At 47.4% G+C, this 22,551-nt stretch overlaps 1 protein-coding gene across 2 annotated transcripts; it reads left to right on the top strand.

Moving 5' to 3' along the window:
* Positions 1-292: 292 nt before the first annotated feature.
* On the top strand, positions 293-20,727 carry AMMECR1L (AMMECR1 like). 2 transcript variants are annotated; one of them, XM_082396648.1, is made up of 8 exons: positions 293-605; positions 2,117-2,226; positions 10,037-10,481; positions 12,526-12,636; positions 12,940-13,054; positions 13,729-13,819; positions 15,345-15,441; positions 17,137-20,727. In XM_082396648.1, exons 3-8 carry the CDS (start codon positions 10,075-10,077, stop codon positions 17,246-17,248), a joined length of 933 nt encoding a protein of 310 aa, XP_082252774.1. In that variant the 5' UTR covers positions 293-605; positions 2,117-2,226; positions 10,037-10,074; the 3' UTR covers positions 17,249-20,727. The 2 variants fall into 2 exon arrangements, with proteins under 2 accessions (XP_082252774.1, XP_082252775.1); XM_082396649.1 differs by lacking the exons at positions 293-605; positions 2,117-2,226; positions 10,037-10,481 and adding an exon at positions 11,180-11,522.
* Positions 20,728-22,551: the final 1,824 nt, after the last annotated feature.

Raw genomic sequence — 22,551 nt, 5'->3', positions numbered from 1 at the left:
CGGCCGGCCCGCTCAGCGACCTGGGGGTGGAGGGGGGAAACCAGCCGGCCGGCCTCCTCTCGGTGCCTCACTGCCCGCCCCTCTTTATTCCAACTGCCGGGGACTCGGCCCAAAGACTGGGAAGCAGCCTCCTAAATACAATCCCGTAGAGTCGGCGCCAGCCAATAAAGTGCGCCGAGTCAGGCCACGTGACAGTAGCGGGGTGGTGCTCCGGTGGCTCCCTAATCTCTATGGTTTTGGCGACTCGCTAGAGGGCGTGTGGACCACTGGAGGACTCCCTACATTCTTCCTCCATTACCTCACTGCCTCCGGTGGCTGCTGGGATACCGGAAGACTCGGGTCCCGGCTCGGCTCAGTCCTCCAGCTGCCCCGGGGAATACCTTTAGCAGTTCTTTCCTACCGCTACCGCCGCCCCGCCGCTTCCTCCTCCGCCCGCCCCCCGCTGGCCTTCTTAGCCCCGCCCCGTCCGCGCCGCGCGTCTGGCCCGCCCGCGGCCCGCTTCTCTCGGGAGCCCCCACCCAGGTGCATGGCTCCATGAAGCAGGAGGAGGAGGCAGAGCGCGAGAGGTCCCGTCTGCCCCGGCTGCGTCTGGGCCAGGAGGAAAGGTGGGAAACTCGGTCTGCGCCGCTCCCTCCTCCCCCGTGCCCGCCGGGCCGGCCTCCCTCCAGCTGCCGCCGTGCGCGCCGGGCCTCCTCACCCCGGAGCGACCGGGGGCCGGGGAGCGGGTCCCCCCGGGTTCGGGGAGAGGGTCCCGGGACAGCGTTGGGGGGAGCTCCCGGGCGGCGGTGAAAGGAGGCGGCAGGCGGGGCCTGCGGGCCGCGTGTGCCCGCCGGGCGCAGGGGGGTCAGGAGGCGTGCTGGGGAGGGGGGTGGGCGGGCGCCCCTGCCCCCGGGCCGCTAGGCGAGGCCGGGCGAGGCTCCAGCTCCTTTCTGCACTCCCTCCAGGAAGCAGTCTCGGGTCGTGTAAAGTTTGGTGGTCTCCGGCGCCGCCTGGCGGCCCTCGCCCCCAGTCCCACCGCCCCCTCCCCCGCCCGACGTCTGGATTCCACCCCCGCGGCTCGGCCCTCGCTGCCCTACCAGTCGCTGGGTCGTCCCACCACTACTCCCGGCGCCCCGCGCTCTCCTTCCACCCCCTTTTCATTACCATTCACCTTTCTCTCTGCCTGTTTGGTCCCTCCCCGCTCTGGCCTCTCCTCTCCCCCCTGTATCTCGCCCTTTCCTTGTTGAACTCTCTTTTCACACGCATGCTTTTGCCTCTTCTTCTCTTTCTTCTTAACCCCACCCTCATTCTGTCCTTCCTTATCCACCCAGAGCCCCCGTTTCCATCATCCCTCCACCTGACACTCTTGTGGGTTTTATGCTTCCCTCCTTCCCAGGCTGTGAGCTTTGCCCTTCATTCCTCGCCCTCCTCCATCCCCTGTCCTGATCTGAACTCCTCACTTTGCCACACTCCCTCACCCTTATCCCTCTGGGCCTATCCTCTTTCACTGCCCTCTCCTAGGATAGAGTGGGTGGGGCCTGGAGTCTCCTGTTTACATCTTTGGGAATAACTCACATCTCTACTTCTGGGGCTGGTGGGGAGAGTTGGTAAAGAGATTACGAAGAGATTTATGCCAGCCGAAGAGTACGATGGGTGACTCTTACCTACAGTTATCGTCTCCACCTGGGATAACAAGATGGCCTGGCCTCAGGACCCTGGCATGCTGTCCAGTAATCCTTCAGCACCATCTTTGCAGAGGATTTGGGAATCTGTTTGTATTCTGAAACCAGTGGAGAACCTTGAAATGGTGTATCTTGGCCTGAGAACAAGTTTTGGTCTAAATTAGTGGTGGAGGAAGTTTTAATGTGTGTTTTATGTTCAGGTTCAATAAAACCTTTGCTCCTCCTTGCTCACCCTTCTTGGTGACGGCACCAGGGATGAGGTGATTTTGTGCATGGGGCTGCCCTTGCTGCCTTGTATTTAGATTTTGAAATGTTTTGGATTAAAGCCTGTTCCTTCGCTTTTTTTTTCTTCTTTCTAGAAATTGCTCTGTTGAGTTGTAGTTTTTCAGAAACCATCTCTTACCTCGGCACTGCCTTGATTTTGTTCATTCACTGCACCTGCATTTCCATCTTAGGTACAGGAAGAAGGAATGGAATCGGAAGGAAGAAAATTCATTTCACAGACAAAATAGCTCCCCTCCTCTGTTATAGCTGTTCCCCTGGCAATACAAACTTTCTGCTTTCAGTGAGTATTACCTTGGACATACTTAGACTAGAATTTTGTTGCTTTTGCTCTCTTTTTTCGTTTTAGGCCTGTGCTAGGACTTCAGGATGTAGGTTTACTTTGTTCACTTCTGTTATTCTGCTTCCATGAGGGTGTCCTAAAGCTGATGAACCCTTCCACTTGCTTTCTTTATATGTAAAGACAAGATTATTTTCCATAATCCCATTAGAGTGACCTAGATGGTGGTGTAGTATTACACTTACCCTTCGTGTACATAAGGTCCGCCTCCCACCCCTTCCCAAATTATGCATTTTTTAAAGACAAGATCATAACTTGTAGGTTAATGCAGTTCCTGTCAAGGTCAATTATTGGGTGTCTTCCACGTGGGTATAATCTTCAGAGATTTTTGGAGCATTTTGCCCTGAATCTGCTAGGGTGATAACTGTTTTCTTAAAAATAATTAAAAGTCTACACGTAAACCAAGTTCTGGAAAATTTTTTATTACTGCTGCGTTCCCCTCAAGTTTGTTAATAATGGTATGCAAACACTTGTAAGAGAGTTTTCCAGAGTGCTTCGCATCTTACTGGAGGCTCACAGCCACTCTGTGAGGAAGGCAGAGGACAAATATTTTCATTTTACAAATGAAAGAACCGAGGCCCAGAAGGATCTGGCACCCTGCCGTAGCTCACATAGTAAAGGGAGGGGATCTAAAAAGAAAACAAAGCATTTGACTCCTTGTAGCCATGTTTGTCCTTAAGCTAAGTTGACATGAAAGTGTATGGTACTGTGTATTTTTCTAAATCTGTAAATTTTAAAAGCAATTGTATAGGTAGATTCATTTTTCGCAGGGAAAATTTTCACACAGCAAATGTTTTGGATGTGTATGTGTGTATGATGGGCTTTCGTGTAGAAATGATTATTTGAAATGATGACCAGAATGTTTGCGGGTCTTGCATCTGACTGTTTCTTGGAATAGTTCCATAATAAGTAGGCCAGAATTATAGCTCAGGTGCCGTTTCACTGCTCAAATAATTATTAAATTGAATTTCAGTTCAACTCTGTGTCACAAAGGAAACAGCAGCTTGTTCCCTTCTGCATAAAGCTTGGTTTGAATAGACATCCGGACAGTAAATAATAACAGAAGAAAATGCAGAGACCCCTTTTTTCTTTGCTTTTTGCCTACCTTCCAAATCTATTTCCTTTGTTATAAGGTCATGCCTCCGCATAGGCTGTTTTGAGGCTTCAAAAGGTGACTCTATATTTTTTTTTTTCCACCTCCAGGCTTTTCTAGATGTTTTAATCTTGTTATTGTTGGAAATCTAACTACTTTGACTCAGTAGTTCTGTTAGTACTCAATATATATCAAGATTTCTGTAATAACAGCATATTTAGCAAATTTAGTTTCTTTTTGGTGTATGGCTGCAAGCTTAAAAGAGGACCCTTGTAGAACAGAACTGTGCACAACCCTCAGCCCAATATTCCTTATATCTTTTGGCATCTCACAATGAAAAAAGCAGTGGATGACTTATTAGAAGCACGGCTCTCCAAAGAGGAAAAGCGTCAAGGTCATTAGAGTAATAACCCCATGTTAATAATATGATCTTTTAATGTATTTACAAAACAGAAGTAGAGTCACGGATGTAGAACACAAACTTATGGTTACCAGGGGAGAAGGGGGGGAGGGATAAATTGGGAGATTGGGATGGACATACACCCACTACTATATGTAAAACAGATAACTAGTAAGAACCTACTGTATAGCACAGGGAAGTCTACTCAATACTCTGTAATGACCTATATGGGAAAAGAATCTAAAAAAAAAAAAAAGTGGATATATGTATATGTATAACTGATTCACTTTGCTCTACATCTGAAACTAACATGACATTGTAAATCAACTATACTCCAATAAAAATTTTTTTAAAATAATGTCTTTGAGCCTACATGGTAGTTCTTAATAGAATTTTATTATGAGGACATTTATCCCTCTAGAAATTGTAAGAACTCAGACCTATGTTATTTATATAACCAACCCTACTTTTATCGGTAAAGGTAGTCCTAATATTAGTAGTAGCAGATGCTTTAATAAATAGTAGTTCTGTGCCAGAGAACTGCTAGATGCTTTTCATGTCTTAGTGAATTGCTCACAACTAGCTCTCTGTGGTAGCAGGAGCCCAGGTCCACAGAGACGTGACAGCCTGCCTGAGTTTGTACCTGGTAAGTCAGATTTGGGATTTGAGCCTAGACAGTAACCCCAAAGCCTGGGCTGTGTCCTCTGAAGATGGGAGCTGCTCTGGGAAGGCACCAACTTGTTGTTTTCAGTGGACTTAGGAGCCTTGGAAGGGACCCCCAGCAAGGGAGGGAAGGCCCTCCTGCCCAGCCAGCCACGTCTGTCAGGGTGTCCTCACGTCCTCCCCTCAGTACTGGTCTCCACACCTTGTTTATGTTTATAACATCAGCAATTTATGAGACATCATTTGTATTAACTCCTTTTTTTAAAATTTTTATTGGAGTATAGTTGTGTATTAACCCCTGAAATCGTAGATTGCCCTCCAGACAAATAATGCTCCCTTGGGTAGCTCTTAAAGCGCCCCATCTTTCAAAAAGAAAAGAAAATTCTTTTCAAGTGCAGTTTAGAAACTAGGTGTGTCCTTTGGAAGGAAAGCCTTGAGCAACCTACGGTTAACAGCACCCACGGCCAAGTCTAGGACTGACCAGTTACTGTGTTTTAGTCAAGAAGACAGCTACCACCATAAACCAAACCAAGAAGTTAATGTAGGGGATATTTGATGTGTTTTTTAGAATGAATTGTCCACGTTGGCTCTCCATCTTGCTATGAATTAAACCGTTCCTTGGTTTGGGCTGAGTAGAGTTGACATTGCGTTTTGCTTTTTTTTGGTTTTTGTTTTTGTTTTTTTTTGGCCGCACCACGAGGCTTGCGGGATCTTAGGACCCCAGCCAGGGATCGAACCCAGGCCCCAGCCGTGATAGCGCCGGGTCCTAACCACTGGACCGCCAGGGAATTCCCTGAGTTGACATTGTTGATAATAATAGATACTTGTATTTTGGTCACTTTCCGCTTCTGACACACTCAACAGTCAGCACCTCACAGTGAAACAAGAGTATCTAAAGGTCAGGTTGTGCCATAAATATTCTTTTTATTAGAAAGGCTAGCTTAAATGGAATTGCTGGGAGATCTGTAGATAAGATTGTTGGTGTGTGCACCATGTGCAAGGCACTGTGTTAGGTGTTGCGAAAGAAAAAACACAAATGCAGCTTGGCCTCTGAGACTAAAGGTGTTGGTGAGTTCATTGCTGGCTGGAATTTAAGTGGCTTTGTAGGCCACTCGGCCCCGATCAACAATGTACTGCTCAGCTTTCCAACAGAGGGGGCCGGAGAGGTGCCTTTGTTGTGCACCCTCGTGAAGGCCAGGACCCCTTGAGTACTGCGTGTCAGGTAAAGGGTGTGGTGACTTTTTCAACACTGAGAGCAACTTTACTTCATTTGACACTTGGTAGGTTAGACGGTCTTAAGAGGTAAAACAGTGATTCCTGTTATTTCCTCCAGCTTTTTGTGGAAGTATGGGTATTGTCTCCATCTGATGGAAATCCAGTTTTAACTAGTTCTTTCTCATTGTTCGTTCTAAAGTGGACAGACAGTAGGAAAATGACATCACTACCGTTGGCCCTTAAAGTGGCCCTTGAGTTTAGCTTTGAAAGAGTAACCAACTGAAGGCTCCGAAGGGTCTTAGTGATATATGTGTTTACAGAGCAAGGGTTTTTGCCTGATTCCAATTACTTCAGATGAACCAGCTTGACAGGAGTAACATTTATTTACTCCTACTATGATCAGTATACCATTGCTGGTAGTTTTTATGAGGTTTGGGGGAAGAGTGAGAACAAATGCACACAGTCCTAGAAGAGGTAGAATATGCCATTGGGGTATTTGTTTTTAGCTGGTCGGACAGCAGGTTAGTCTGTTGTACTGAAATGCTATTATTCTGAGGGATCTCACACTGTGCCCTCAGAAGCCGAGTGGCTGGAGAAATGAATGTGTCTTTGGTCACTGTAGGACAGTCCCGGGAGCCGAGCCTGGGACACTTAGTTGTGGTGAGATGCCCACTTTGTTGGAGTGGGGTTAGAAGAGTCTCACTTTAAAGAGAAACTTGATGAAATTGATAGGTTGAGGTTGACATGGTAAGTGAAAGTACTCACTACCAGCACCTTCACAGTCTTAACTGTCGTTCACTTAACATTTGCTTGACGCTGACATATAGGTAAAATACTGGCCCCTTTAAAAAACAAACCTTAAAAATTCAGTAGGAGGTGGGGAGATGGAGTAAGTAGGCTGCAGATGAAATAAGATTGGCCCTTTGTTGAAAATTGTTAAAGCTGGGTATTGGGTTCATTACACTAATTTACTTTGTATATGTTTGAAATTTTCTGTAGATTTAAATTTATGGAACAAATTTTTAAAGAAATGCCTTCTAATATATTTTTGAGGCAGAAAGTCTCTAACTCTGCCTTTGGTCACTAATTGAGAATATCGGTTGAATTGTTTGCTTAGTGGCCTCCAGAGAAAGCTCGGGCCTAAGGAACCACAAGATTCTGGTGGGTTCTACTGATTACAAATCATAGTTGGGGAGGGGGAATTGTTAAATGTATTCTCTTGGTGTCAGTTGTGATCATGCCCCACTGCAGATCGGTGATTGTACGTGATATGTAGGCAGAACCTTCCTAGGCTTGAGCTCACCTGCCTTGGCATGGTTTGAAAATCCCTTCTATTGCTCTGTTGTAGGATGTTTCACAGTCAGGTAGCTGATAGCACCTGCAGAGAAACACCTGAGTTGCCACTATCTCATGACATTTCGCCCTTCCTTCAGGTGTGCTTTGGTGTAAGGAGAATGAGGAAAGATTTCTTTTTTTAACCTATTTTATCCCTCCTCTTTGCCTCTTTGAATTTTGGGACTCTCTAGAGGCAGAGCCTCAGGGCCCTGTTGGTGCTGTTAAAACTCTAGCTCTCGAGAGATGGTCCCTCTGCTTCATTCAACACGTGTCCTAAACCCCCTGCACACAGTTATGCACAAGGTGGAAAGTCAGGTAAGAGCTCAGAGGGCAGTGCCATCCCTTGTGGAGTCAAGGGACAATGGCAGGGGTACTGATGATTGTCAGGGGGATGGCGGAGATACTGGCTTTGGGCTTAGGTTTTGATTTTTTTTTTTCCCTGCTCCATTTTTGTTGGCAAGATTTTGCAAAGTATTCTTTTAGTTTTTAGTATACCCTTTTTTTTTTTTTTTTTTTTTTTTTTTTTTTTAAATCATGCCCTTAGGAAAGGGACTGAATCCAATGGATATTATTGGCAGGCCTCATTCTTCTTTGTGGCTTGGTGGGAAGACCCAGGCTTTGGAGTCTTACAGATGGATTGTGGTCCAAATCCTGACTCTGCCACTTGGCGACAGCCTGGCTTTGGGCAGATTATCTTGCTCGTTAAACCTAAGTTTCCTCCTTCATAAAATGACGGTAATGTTGTCCTCCTTGCTGAGTGGTTTTGAGGATTCAGTGAAATCCTGTTTAAAGAGCACCTGTTCGGTGCTCTAAGCCCTGAGTGCCCAGCGAAGTCCTGGCCTTCCGGGAGTTTCCTTCCTGGTGGGAGCAGATGATAAGCCCAGACGATAAGAGCAGCTGACTTTATGCCAGACGCTGTATGGAAGCAGCTGACACACATTAAACTCAGTTCTCCCAACAGCCCCATGAGGCACGTGCTCTTGTTATTCCCAGTTTGAGGGAACTGAGGCAGAGAGAGGTTAATCCTGGAGGAGTCAGGATTTGAGCCCAGGCCATTTGGCTCTGGAGGCGGCATTTTTTTTTTTTTTTTATAGCTACTTTATTTATTTATTTATTATTTTATTTTTGGCTGTGTTGGGTCTTCGGTTCGTGCGAGGGCTTTCTCTAGTTGCGGCAAGCGGGGGCCACCCTTCATCGCGGTGCGGGGACCGCTCTTCATCGCAGTGCGCGGGCCTTTCACTATCGCGGCCCCTCCCGCTGCGGGGCACAGGCTCCAGACGCGCAGGCTCAGTAGTTGTGGCTCACGGGCCCAGCTGCTCCGCGGCATGTGGGATCCTCCCAGACCAGGGCTCGAACCCGTGTCCCCTGCATTAACAGGCAGATTCTCAACCACTGCGCCACCAGGGAAGCCCTGGAGGCGGCATTTTTAACCGAGATCTTCTGCTCCCTTTCTTAACAGTCCGAACGAGGCAGTGATATCCGTGCTCAGAAATAATCTAGTCGTTGGAGGTTTTACTGCATCAAGTGCATGAGGCTTTCTCAAAAAGAAGCCCCTGTTTCAGGCCAGACATTGAAGCAGGCAAGCTGTTATTCCTCTGCTAGAGACAACTTTCATCTTCCGAAGAACTGTCTTAGATACAAAAATGTGTGTTTGTTAGGGATCAGCATATATCAAGACCATAAGCAATATTTGTGAAATTTTTGTGTCTCATTCAACCTAAAGTGGCAGGTGGTTTTTGTAGAAATTACGGCATTGCAAACGGGTACGTGCATATCTAATTGGATGTAAAAGGTTGTAGAAGTTACAATCAAAATACTATACAGTAGAGCAGTGCCTAAAAGGCAATTGTGTGCTACGTGTTCAAACCACAGGGAAAATTTTAGGTAGGAATTATATATATTTTTTCAGTGGGAGGGCTACAGCTAACAGGTAATGACTTGAGGAAAAACAAAGTGTACTTTTCTCAAGTCAGCAGAATTTTACAAACTTTGGTATTATCGACATTGAAATAACTAGGATCTCTTTGCCTGAGGCTGCTGATTACAGACACAGACAGCAGAAAAGGATCTTGGTCATGTTATAGCTATATATCTTTACCTTAGGCTTTTTAAGAAAAAGAATTTAGTGGAAAAAGATTCCTTCCTCCCCTTTATCAGTTGGGGCTCTCCGGTTTCCTGGCCCATCTGATGCCACATTTTGTTAAGCTGATGGCTTTGCATCTGCCTGCCTTGCTGTGACAGGGCAGAAATAGCTACCTCACAAAAGGGCTGTGAAGCTTGGGTCATTTGTGTGAAGAAGGGTTTCTGCTAGGTCGTAGCTTTTTTTGAACGGGGCCTTGACAGGACAGAAGTGTAGAACTTGGAGTGAGTTCAGAGGAGAGCCGAAGGAAATGAGCGAGGCTGTGCCGGACAGCTGTGAGGACGGACAGGCGGGCGGGGAGCCCGGCGTCAGCGAGCGCGCTCTCGTCAGAACAGCCGCCGCCTTTCGTCTTCACAGAGGTCCGGGGCTAAAGTTACACAGATACACCGAGGTTAGTGATGAGGAAGCTGCGGAAAGGATGTGGTTAACACGGAGCAGCGTGGAAGTCCCTCTGGGTTCTTTAAAAACAGGGTGGTTCCCTTTGGAGCCTCTACAGAGGTAGAGGGAGCATCCTGATGAGGAGCCTGGCGGGTCAAGTGCAGCCTTGCAGTCGGCCTGGAAACGTCCCCATTCAGCTGCACGCTGGCTGCCACCCCACCCTTCTTTCTGCCCAGGGAGTCTGGGGCAAGAGGGGGCTGCCTGAGGCCTGCCTCCGTCCGTGGTGATGATGACCTTTTATGGAAAATGGAAAATAGCTCCCCCCGAGGAAGAGGTTAGGCGCCTTCGGTCTGGAACTCAGGGTCTCTTCTAGCCCACTGGTCTGCCACCCTTTGCAACCAGTGTGACCTGGGCAAGAAAGAATTTGATGGCTCCTACCCTCTGCATGGAGACCCTTTCTCTTTGAATTTTGTGTCCTCCTTGCAGCTAACCATTTGAGTTAACGCTTGCATGTTCTCTTCTGGGTTAGGGTTCCGCAGCATTCCAGACCTCAAGCACCGGTTCAGGATGGGAAAACGACGCTGCGTCCCCCCACTGGAGCCCAAGCTGGCAGCAGGCTGCTGTGGGGTTAAGAAGCCTAAGCTGTCTGCAGGTGGGGCGCACGGCCACGGGAGCCAGTCCACAGCCGTCCCCGGCTCCAGCGCGGGGCCTCTTCAGAACCACCAGCATGTGGACGGCGGCAATGGTCGCGAGAACGTGTCGGACTTGACTCTGGGACCTGGAAACCCTCCCATCACACGGATGAACCCCGCATCGGGAGCGCTGAGCCCTCTCCCCCGGCCCAATGGAACTGCCAACGTCACCAAGAATCTGGTGGTGACCGCAGAGATGTGCTGCTACTGCTTCGACGTCCTCTACTGTCACCTGTACGGCTTCCCACAGCCGCGCCTCCCTAGGTTCACCAATGACCCCTAGTGAGTAAAGCGGCCGCGCGTCGGGGGCGGTGAGGAAGGCGTGACGCCTCTGTCGGGGGCATTCTCTTGAGCGAGTCTGCTCCTTATAAAAAGCTTAACACGATTTGGGCAAAGGTTGATGGGAATAGGATGCTGAGAAATGTGCAGCCAATGTCTAGAACACTCACTGGGCTCAGTAATGGAAGGGTACTAGGCTGTGTCTGCAGGAGCGGTTGGCTTGTCAAAGTAATGTTCCGGGAATCAGGAGGGTTTCGTTCTTGGTCTTCTGTTGGTTCAAATGGCAGTGGGTAGGTCATCTAACCTCTCACGTGGAGAAGTCACACCATCACACCATTGTGGACCCGAGCACCGTTGAAGCCCAAGTGACCTGCCAGTGTCTGGGTGCCAGGTGGGAGACTAGGAGCTCATTTAGTGGGAGCTGAGATGCTCCTAACAGGGGTCCCCTCACTTGGTTCACTGTCAGTCCCATGGGGCTGCCGGCACCCCACCAGCAATGTCAGAATTTGCTTTACTGTTTCTAGTTCACGACTCTGTTATTTGTCCCAGGTCCCCTCGAGGTGTCAATGACTTTAATAAGGAATATGTGTAAAGGGGAAAGTCAAGTGAAGATGCTCATGCCAATGCTTTCTTTCTCAATTGGAAGCAGCTTTGAGGTGGCTTTAAAGAGCACTGCTGCTTTTTTATTTTTATTTTTTTAGGAGATGCTTTTAGAGCATTCACTGACTGATCATCATTCCTCGACTGTTAATGCCATACTGAGGCGGTGCGTAGCCCCACTGGGCAGGGAATGGAGGAGTATGAAGAAAAAGTCCTTGCTCTCGGAAGACTTGAGTTGGCAGATCACACACAGAAGCTAAATAGTGTTCACACACCGTCTGGGCAGAGGTGGAGAGGAAGTTACTCCTGTGATTGTGTCAGAGGAGAAGAAATGCAGAGAAAAATGTGCTCACTCTTTAGGGAAGTATTGCCGTGCGATACCGTGAACAGAAAAATCCTGACTGAGTCGGTGGAGAGTCTAAGCCTTGATCTGAGTGGGATCAGGTGTGTCCCTTGCAGGAGAGGGACATGGGTTTGGAAGAGTAGGTGGTGGCCGCAGCATTGTAGGGTGTGGAGACAGTGGAATTCTTGAAGGGTTTTTGAGCAGGTTTTGGAACATTAACTTTGGCCGGTGGTGTTCAAGTGTTTTACTGGAAGGAAAAGATGGGTAGGTGGGAGATCCTGCTTTGTAATAATGATCAAAGTGAGATAACTTAAAAAATTTAAGTTGCTTTTGAGAAGTGTTAACTCAAGAATCAAAGAGGTAAGGGCATAGGAATATGGAGGAATTTCAGGAAGAGGGGACAGCCCTGTAACCTCTGCCTAAAACATCTGTCAGCGTCGATCGGATGTAGCCTAATGCAGCATGACTTGGGCCTAGAAAGTGGTTAACTTCTGCTAAGAATAAGCTTTTTATTTTATCTTAGCGGCGCCACTTGGCTTGCGGGATCCTCGTTTCCCCAGCAGGGATCGAACCCGAGCCCTCGGCAGTGAAAGCGCCGAGTCCTGACCCCGGACTGCCGGGGAAGTCCCCAAGAATAAGCTGTCTTGAGGAGACTTTTTCTTTTTTTCTGCAATTTACGAGCAGGAGAGGCAGAAATAATGATGGGCACGATGCGGGGTTGAGCGGAGAAGGTGTGCAGGCCCCGTGTGTCTTCGTGAAGGTGGAACTGGGAGCGTAGACACATGAAAAGAGAGTAAACAAGAGGAGAAAGACATGGAGAACTAGAAGAAGAAAGAGTTGAGTCCCGGGCAGAGGAAGAAGAAAACGGCACGTCCACGTGGTGCTAGAGTGGAGTGAGGCTGTGAGCAGGGGCCTTTCTTCTCGTGCCTCGCGGCGATTTCCTCTCCGTTTACGCCCCGGGGCCGCGCGGCTCCGAGAGGGCAGAGAGGGCAGAGCCTTTCAGACAGCCCGCGTCAGAACACCATCCTTGAGGGGAAGAACAGACGAACAGGGCTAGAGCCGAGGTTTTCTTCTTCCCTGACTGACGTGTGCTTGCTCTTTCAGCCCGCTCTTTGTGACGTGGAAGACAGGGCGGGACAAGCGGCTTCGTGGCTGCATTGGGACCTTCTCAGCCATGAATCTTCACTCAGGACTCAGGGAATACACGCTAACCAGGTAATGGCGACCGCACGTAAGACTGGTAGATTATTGGCCAAAATGGAAAAGAACGGCCTGCCTCTTCTGAGTGGTGAAGTCCGAGTGCTCTCTTTCGGATGATCAGGAAGTGTAGGGGCGTTCGCCTGGTGAGCCACTTACCGGTCCGAGTACAGGCAGTCAGCGGCCTCAGGTGGTTCTCAGCATGTGCGGGCTGACGGATAGTGGATGTTCTCCGCGGCGCTCGAGAGCCGTCAGCGTCCGGCACGTGATGTCGGCTCCCGGCTCCGGAGCAGCCTCACTTATGTTTTCTGTCCTCTCCAGTGCACTTAAGGACAGCCGGTTCCCCCCCCTGACCCGAGAGGAGCTGCCTAAACTTTTCTGCTCTGTCTCCCTCCTTACTAACTTTGAGGATGCCAGTGATTACCTGGACTGGGAGGTGAGAACAGCCGCATTTGGAACTCTGCATCTCTCGTTGCATTTGGGTTCGGGTTAGTACATGGTAATGTATCTCCTTCATTGAGCGAGGGTATGAGAATGTGAAAGCTGAGTTTGGAAGGAACTGTAGGCAACTTGGGTGACAGAAGAGGTGCTACGGTATTAGAAGTAGGAAGAAATGGGAAGCCTTTCTTCTCCCGTTCTTCCCAGTCTACTCTGGTCCACATCCTTTTCCCATGTCTAATAAGAAATAGGAATGGGGATAAAGGAGAACATTCCTGATTCTTCGTGGTAAGCCCTTGGATGAAAGTTGTTATCCATGTGAGCCCATGTGTGAAGAGTCAGGAACCCAGATCAAAACCCTGTGGCATGTTCTTTGACTGGAGTAGATTAAAGGTGGAATATTCAAGATCTTCGGATGAACTGTTGAGAGAATGTATTTCTGTAGCCTCCGTACTCTCAGAGAGGTGGCTGCAGGTAGACTCTCACTTTCCCTAAAGCAGCAGTTTCTTTGGCTTCCATGCCTGAGAGAGAGAGTGAGTCATGAAAGGCAAGAGCCTCCCCTTTTCTCAGCCCTGGGTCAAGCTGGTCAGGGGACAGTGTCGATTTATATGAGGATAATTGAAGTTCCGCTAGAGTGAGTAAATGCCATTTACTGGTTGTGTGTTTTTGTAGGTTGGGGTCCATGGGATTCGAATTGAATTCATCAATGAAAAAGGCGTCAAACGTACAGCCACATATTTACCTGAGGTTGCAAAGGAACAAGGTGAGTTGGAGACATGGAGTTTCCGTGAGTGATACTGTTCACAGTGTTGCCAAGTAACGGGCAGGAAAGCGGAGTGTGCTGCCTTTCAGCCCAACTGTAACTGAGAATGAGTGCCTTTCTTCCTCTCCCCGTATCTATCAAGTCCTGAAAGAATGAGAGCCTCCCCAAAAGATGTAGGAGAAGAGATGTACCCCTCTTCTCTAAGAGGGGTAAAGACTTCCCGTGCCCAGCCGCTCGTTTCACGTACTTTCAGTGAGTAGTAGTATTTCTTGGCCCCCAAAACTGCAGTGGTTAATCGTAGGAAAATTCCAGCAATCAACTTGGTCATATTATGGAGTTCATTGTAAAGGGAGGTTGCCCGTATTAGTGGGTTTTGACCTTTTGGTCGTGAGTTACTACACAGTGTTATAATTGGAAGAATGCAGAACATAATCTCTCCTGTTTTTTTAAAGAACTCAGTAGGTACTTAGTTCTTAACAGTGGGACATGAAAGGTAGGAAATGGGTTGGGCAGGTTTTCTCTTTCAAAGCATAGTTAGAAGAATACCTTAAAATGGTGCTCGTGCAGTCTGGTGTATGACCCAGTTTTCTTTCTTTCTTGGAGCTGGTCTGTTTTTTGAAAATAATATGTATTTGTTAGGTGTGAACCTGGAATAGAGAAAAATATCCGGTTCAGTATATCAGTGAACTAATTATGTGGAGAGGGCTTGCCTTGTTGGTTCCCATCGTGGTTGTGTTTAAAGTTTTTCAAAAGCAGTGAGGATATGGCATAAAAAGGAGGAAGCCTTTTAACCACTTCACTGAGATCATAAATCTGGCATTTCTGTCCAAGGAGGCACACCAGGAGTTATTTCCTAATAGTGAGATGTGATGATAATATAGGTAAATAATCAAGCACTTTTGCCATTTGAAAACTGGTTGGGAAAATTAAAAAAATCAAGGCACCTACTGCAATAATTTAGGGGGTTCTCTTTGGTTTTCAATTTGATATATTTGGTTATATCTGTTGAAAATGTTTCAAGAACAACACAATGGTAGATGTGTGAACACCTTCCCATCCTTCCTAAAGGAATAGTTTCCTTCCTGCTGTCAAGTCTCTGTAGTAGAAAACGACTCCTAGAAATCATCGAAACGAAGGAAGGTCACACGAAGGAATACAAGCGCAGAGTATGAATTCTCTCTTCTCCCAGAACAGCCCTGGTTACAGCACTAGGCCAACAGGCTGGTCTACGCTGGGACCGTGTTTGCTCCTAGATAGTTGTACTGGGATCATATCTGACAGGAAAGACTCAGAAGCAGGGGGCCTGGGGACAGCCGTTAGTGACGTGTGTTGGGCGTCGTCTCACATCTCGGATTCTCCTTGGACTGCCAGTGAGGCAGACGGGGCTCCAGGGACGTGGGGCAGTGCCCAGGCTTGCTCTGCTCGCAGCAGACCTGGCTCCTCCTGTCCTGTCACTGTGGTGTCAGAGCACAGCCCATTCTTGTGTCACTGTGCGCTGACCTCAGTGTGCCTGCCTTCTCCTCAGACTGGGATCAGATCCAGACGATAGACTCCTTGCTCAGGAAAGGTGGCTTTAAGGCTCCAATTACCAGTGAATTCAGAAAAACCATCAAACTCACCAGGTAAGCCACTGTCTTATTTTCCTTGTCATTTTAATTCAGTTGGGGTTGGATGGAGGACACTTTTGACAGACAGGGGAAGAGAAACATTTTCTCTGTTAGTGTCTCTAAACCAAAGAAGTATGGGTGAGGCAGCAGCTCCGAGGAAGCAGTGGCAGCACAGGCGGAGACTCTCCAGCATGCTGGGCGTGCCCACGGCTAAGCTGCTGGCTAAGCTGCTAGCACCGTGGGAGCAGGGTCACCGCTGAGCAGGTCGTGGGTGTGTCTGTCAGGCCCACTTGCTGGGAGGCTGAGCGGGGAAGGCTGAAGGCAGGAGAAAAAGCTCTCAGTACAGAAGTCCAGGGTCAGCTGAAGTCGTCACATGTAGTCAGGTGGCCTGTTGATGGAATAATTCCAAGGAAACGCCCCTGCCTGTCTGGGGCTAATACTTGTACGGGGAGGCTGCCTAGTGTAGGAAAATATGCACGGGCTGGACTCTGAATCGCAGCTCCACCACTTGCTAGCTATGTGACCTGGGCCAGTTTTTCCACCTCTCTGAGCAGAAAAAAAAAATTTCCTGTCCGTAAGAGGTGAATGATAACGCCTTGGGGTTGTTTCAGGGTGTGGTAAGGTCATGCATGCAGAAGCTCTAGTCCAGGGCCAGGCCACATTGTAGGTGGTCGGTAGATGTCGGTCCTCTCCCCATCCCTACTGAAGTCGGAAACACTGAAAGGTTTAGCTTCTGTGGGGTGTCTGTGGACCTCTGTCGGCCTGTTCATCTGTAAAATGCTGAATAATCAATATCGTAACCTCACAGGTCTATTTGGAAGATAACCCCGTGTCTTTGAAATGCTTTGGGTTCCAAAAAAAAGAAAAATCTTCAAATACAAAGCATTATTATTATCATTATTATTATAATTTATTTGAACAGCCATTTCCCTGTCAAAATTCAGGAATAATCACCTTGCAGTGGAGGAGTGATTACAGTGGGAAAGAGATGGCTCTGGGTAAGGATTGTCACACCCAGCTCCTGTGGTCTGTAGTAGGCTCCATAGGTTTGTAACACCCCATGCTTCGCATCCTGACTCATGGCTCTTTCCAGAGCAAGGCCAGAGTGCTATGAATTCTGTTCTGATGGCCCTGTGATATGATATGGCATATTCATCTGGGAAGTGAGACCCATCCTCTATAGCCCCAGGATCTTTTAACCTGCTTCGTCAGAATTTGACCCAGAATTAGGTATCTGTGCCCCTTTTAGTTTATAAATAACTTGTTTGTTGCTTTTCTGCAAGTTGAGGTTGCATTTCTGTCAAATTTATCACATTTTAACCTGAAAGTAGATATGCATTGTACACTGGGCATTGGTGCAGCCATCTTCCAGTCTGCTACCCATGTAATTTGACCTTGAAATTCTCCACCCAGACCCTAGTAGCAGATTGCTTAAGAGCAGCCTGGTGATAAGCATATGAAGTGTTTAAAGGTGGGATGTGCAGAAAACAGATTCTCAGGGGTGAATTGTGATTGTGCTTTTTCATCTTGTTCATTTGTAATAACAACACTGTTTTCTTGTGCTGTCTTTCATTTTCTGTAAGTAAGATTGCTCTCGGTCTTCCATTTTATTCTTTCAAAATGTGGAATAAGCTTTTGGTTTTCTCTGCTGCGTGACTGCAGAATGAAGTGTTTGGGGTTCCTAATACCCTTTCCTGTTTCCTTACACAGGTACCGAAGTGAGAAGGTGACAATCAGTTATGCAGAATATATTGCTTCTCGACAGCACTGTTTCCAGAATGGCACTCTTCATGCCCCGCCCCTCTACAATCATTACTCCTGACACGCGGCTGCATGACCAGTCCCACCCCCCCGTGGCCACCAGTGGCTATGACATCATCGGAGCAGATGCCTCCTCTTCCTGGTCCAGTTACTTTTATTACTGCACCATTTTATGATGCTAGCTTCCGTTGCCAAGTCTGCCTCCAGCCGACTGAGGGGGGCGGGGTTACATCGAATGAAACAGAACTTGAGGGGCCCAAGCCTTATCTCAGCCTTTCCTCAGTATGGGGTTCCGTTGGATTGGGGCTCCTCCATGACTAGTGAGAATTCCGTGTGGGTTCAGAAGACCTTGGCTGCAGGTGCCGCTGGTGATTTGCTGCCTGTGTGTTGGCCACTCAGTGGAAGCTGGAATTGATGGTCCATGAAGGCTTAGCCCACACACACCCCTGCAGCCTCCCCAGAGCGAGTAGGTGTATTCCCCTGGCAGTCTGGGCAACGGAGACCAACAAGAAACGTTTTTAGGTTGTTTTAAATTCCTTTTTTTAAACTTCCAGTGTATTGCATACCACGAGTTGATCTCAACCTCCATGCTTCGTAAGTGGACGCCATGTTAGGGTCGAACGTGGGCACCATGAGTCCTTTGCGGCTCCTGGACAGAGACCCACCTCAAGATCGGAAGCCCTTTGGATGGCGTTGCAGATCTCATTGCTCAGTTAGCCTCAAAGGTTTTAATTCTCATCCCACTCTCAGTTGGATTTTCTGGCACTCTTTCTGCATTGAGTCTCCTGGTACTGAACAGAGCGCTGTGGTGTAGCCTGCCGAGGAATGTACTGGGATGCCCGCGGGAGGTCCTGACGGCATCGCCGCGAGCAGTGTCGAGGGAGAGGCCTCTTCCTTACCACCCGGCTACCTCACTCCTCTACTGGTGGCAGTGCCTATGGCTGGATCTAGGTTCTCAGAGGGCACAGGTGTTCACACAAGCACTTGGGTTGGCCTCTAGAAGGGCACGTCGGCATAGGAGAGAATCCAGGGTCTCTAAGCTGTTTTTCTGTTCAGGCAAACATCCTGAGAGACCTGTAAGCAGAGGAGTTCCTTTTTCTAGTTTGCCTGGAGAAGTGGGAAAACTGTTGCTCTTACAGTCCTTACAGGACTTGAGAACAAAGCTGTGTCATTAAACAAGGTGAATCTTTATCTTGCCTAACATGCCGGGAATCTTCACTCCACCATGGCAGAGTTCCAAATAGCTCATTTTATTCTAGGTCATTCATACTTTTCATGTGGCATATTTCCCTTTCTCGTTGTTGCTGATTCCAAATACCTGTCAGCAAGTTTCTCCTCCCTCTTGCCTATTCTTCACTCATGTGGTGGCAAAGTTCACAGAAGTTGGGGACTTGGAAGACGCTTTGAAAACACGGTCACAGAAGCACTGCTGAAATGATTCACAGGAAGAGGTGGCCAGTTGGAAGAAAGGACCCTACGGGTGATACACTGGTTTTCAACAACGTGTTTAGAGAACTCTTGACGTGGATTGGGTGTCAACCCAGTGAACACAGTGTTTTGATTTAATTTATTTTTAATGTTTATGTGGTAGTGGTGTGGCTTTCCGAAATGGGCAGATGTTCAAGTCAAAGGGTCTTTGGAGTTTTCTTCTGCCAGGAACGGGGGAGGGGGAGCAGGGGCACAGTCTAAGGAACGACACACGTGCTCTTCTAGGCGTGGCTGTCTCGTTTCTTCAAGAGATGGGTGAGGGTGAGCCGGTGAGCTCGGCACCGTCCTCTGCTGTGGGCGAGGGTGTGGAACGGGCAAGGGGAGCGCCGCCTGACGTCTGGATGCGCGGGCTGGGCTCCTGCACGCCGCCGCGTTTCCCTCGCGGTGTTCATGAAAACAGGCTTCCGAAGAGGAAGGGATTGTCTCGTGATTTCCTGCTGCTGAGAATAATAAATGTCTTGTTGCAAATAAATGTGACGGCAGTTACTCTTAGGTGCCATGGATCGATGTCAGGGTGGTCAGCAGCTCTGGACTAAACCGCCCACCTCCAATTTGTACAACAGTATTGCTACATAGGGCTACACTCATTCCTGTTCAAGTCTTCTATGTTGAAAGTTGTGTTTAATTTCTAAAGTTTAAAAAAAGCAAAAAAAATGGTGCTAAACTTTCACCCCTGAGCACGCTCAGTGAGACTGGTCATGCAAGCATCTTCAGTGCCATGCTCTTTCAAGCCTGTTTTTTCTCGTAGAAATGTTGCCCTATTTGTCTTCCCCAACGTATAGTATGTTTTTTATTTTATTGAGGGTGGGGTAGGATACCTGCCATTTAAGAAAATGAACAGAAAATTTTAAAACCCAGGAAATGGGGGGGAAAAAAAATCAGTGCACAAGAATCGGGCTCCTGAAGCCCAGCACCACACTGACGAGGGCTCCGTGGGCTCTCTTCACTTTCTGGAGTGAAGAAGCCCGACTCCCTGCACATTCCCTCACGCCCCCATCCACGTCCAGCAGTGGAGATGCTCGAGGTCCTCTTGCCTTGGCGAGGGGACTCGGGAGTCGACCGAGGAAAACTGTTTGGCCTCGTCAGGCATGGCACTCTCAGTGTCTGTCCTGAATGGGGTCTAGTCAGGAAGTGGTCTGGAAGTACACGGTCAAGGTCACCTCCTGAAGACGTACGGCAGGTGGCTCTCAGGAAAAATACCAAGTCTGGATCATCCACGTGGCAGCTTTGCGTAGGGAGATGACAGCTCCGAACTGGAACTGACCTGCCTTCCACGTGCTTGACCACAGCAGTGATGGGGGCGGTCAGTCCACGGAGTGGAAGTGGTGGGTTTAAAGAGAAGGGAAGGTTTTCTGCTCGGTGTTTCCTTTGTCCCTGGGCTGCTCAAGCTGAACAGTAACCACTGCTTTCAAGGAACCAGCCCACCTTGGCTGCTTTGGTTCGGAGTTCGTTTCCTCCCTAGCTGTGAGTGCCTTTTGGTCTGGAAGGTTGGCTTGTCTCATAATACCCACAGCTAGGACATTCTCTCTGTAATTTCGAATTGTCCTTGTTCTCCATTAACTAAAAGAGAATGTCTGATCACTAGAGTTCGTCGGTGTTGGATTGTTTCCACTGTGAGGTTCTTAAACTTTTTCGCTTCATGATATTAAAGCAACTCATGTTAGAGACCCTTTCAACATGAAAGGTTTGTAGTTGAGACATTACATATATTTTATTGTTTATAATAAATATCATCTGTACAAAAGTCCTGGGTGTTAATTTTAATATTTGCACAAGATCTGTTTTCCATGATATGTTAACACCTAAAATTTCACTAACTGTTGACGTTATTTTCTATTGAGATTCTGGAGCCTAGGGAGCTATTTGTTCTTTTTGTTTATTTTCATTCTTACTTCCCTGAAGCAAGAGACTTTGTATGGCCTTCAGTGCAAAGACTTTAGACCAATTCTTTGTATTACACTTGGTTGCCTCTTGGCTATATAACTTCTGAGTGCAAATCATTGAACTCTTTAACAAAGTATTGTAGAGAATAAATCATAATGGGTAAAAATTGTTCTTTGTCTTGCCTCTTTTTTTTTTTGAATAGTAGTAATAGTAATTTGATTATTATTTTAGTCATTTTTTTTTAATTTTTTTAAAATTTTATTTATTTATTTATTTAATTAATTTTGGCTGCGTTGGGTCTTCATTGCTGCGCGAGGGCTCTTCTCTAGTTGCAGCACGCGGGCTTCTCACTGTGGTGGCTTCTTCCGTTGTGGAGCACAGGCTCCAGGAGCGTGGGCCTCAGCACTTATGGCACACGGGCTCCAGAGCACAGGCTCAGTAGTTGTGGTGCACGGGCTTAGTTGCTCCGCGGCACGTGGGATCCTCCCGGACCAGGGCTGGAACCTGTGTCCCCTGCACTGGCAGGCAGACTCCCAATCACTGCGCTACCAGAGAAGCCCCTAGTCATTTTATTTTTAAAGACAGCCAACCAGATCATATTTATTCAGCCTGCATGTTTTTGTGTGGTGTTCATGATACCCAATAACCTTGCACTTTTATTTATTTATTTTTTTTGTGGTTGGTAGTAATGCCATTGGTTTATTAGAGCCAACTTTTCTGAACTAAGGTTTGTGAACCCTTTAAAATTTGGATTTTTCTAGAAAGAAGGTTCATAGTTCTCATTAGGTTCTCCAGTGAAACTGACCTTGCCCAGAAAGCTACAACCTGAACTCGGGGGTGGGGGGGATGCTCAAATTTAAGATGTCATTTGGTGAGGTTAATTAACCCAAACAAAGACCCTGGGACGTTGGTGTGGTCTGACCTAAAGGAAAGTTTCTTGCTTTTGGATGGCCCAGAAAGGATGAGGCGTGTTTGGAGAGAATGGCAAGGAATAATTTTTCAAACCTTACAAACATTCATATGCTGATATTGTTAGTCTTTGGTTTAAATTTTTATTTGTAAGGATGTAAAAAAATTTTTTTAACATACCCAGTTCTGAAGCCCTTACAACTTGGCCACAGGTATACGCTGTCAGGGTTAGATGATAATTTTGGAAATAGATCACAACAACTGGTAATAGTTTGGTATTACCAAACAGACTTTGGTAATAACTCTGGGGTGTGTGAGAGGAATTCTTTCTGTTCCTTCAAGAGCAATTATAGTTCTAGAGATAGGTATACCGTATTTGCAATTAAACAGCATGGAATTCCATATTGTTTTTTTTGTTTTTGGTGGTGGTAAAATATACATAACACAAAATTTGCCATTTTAAACTCATTCTGTTGTCTGAAACGTGAACTAAGCCATGTGGTCAGAGATCGGTGGTTCTTGTGAGACTGAGGGTGGAGGAAGTGCTCTAAAGCTGCTTCCAGATCAATCTAGGGTCTGTGACCTTGGCTTGAATATCTGCCTTTGAAAGGCACTCACTGGGCTGGTTGAAGAACTTGACCCTGAGCCAATACAGTACAAAGAACCATAGTAGCTCTTGTGGAGCATAATGACCTCTTTCTCTGTATCCTTCCATATCCCTCATACCCCTTGCCACCTTCTGTCTTTTATGATGGAAAATAAGTCCAGATCTTGCATCAGCTACTCTTAGTGAGCTCCTTTTGGGGACAGCTCTAGGACTGATTCATCTTTTTAACCTCAGGGCTTTGCACTTAAGTACTTATGATGGTTTTCCTGAACGAAAATGTGGACAAACCAACCTATGAAACATCACTATGTATTATTTGTTATTCTCCTTTCTTCTCTCTTCACCTGTTGACTTCTCTCCTGCTGTGTGTGTTGGGTATCCGGCTAGCCCTGGGGGCAGTCCATGTAAGTCCAGTAAGTAGTAGTTGCTCTGTAAAGCCCTGTTGGATGGACAGATGAGAGAAAGAGGCCTATGCT

The sequence above is a fragment of the Balaenoptera borealis genome, assembly GCF_965194805.1.
Source record: "Balaenoptera borealis genome assembly, chromosome: 6".
Classification (NCBI taxonomy): domain Eukaryota; kingdom Metazoa; phylum Chordata; class Mammalia; order Artiodactyla; family Balaenopteridae; genus Balaenoptera; species Balaenoptera borealis.
Note: the sequence above shows the minus strand (reverse complement) of the source record. Positions and strands in the feature narration are given on the sequence as shown.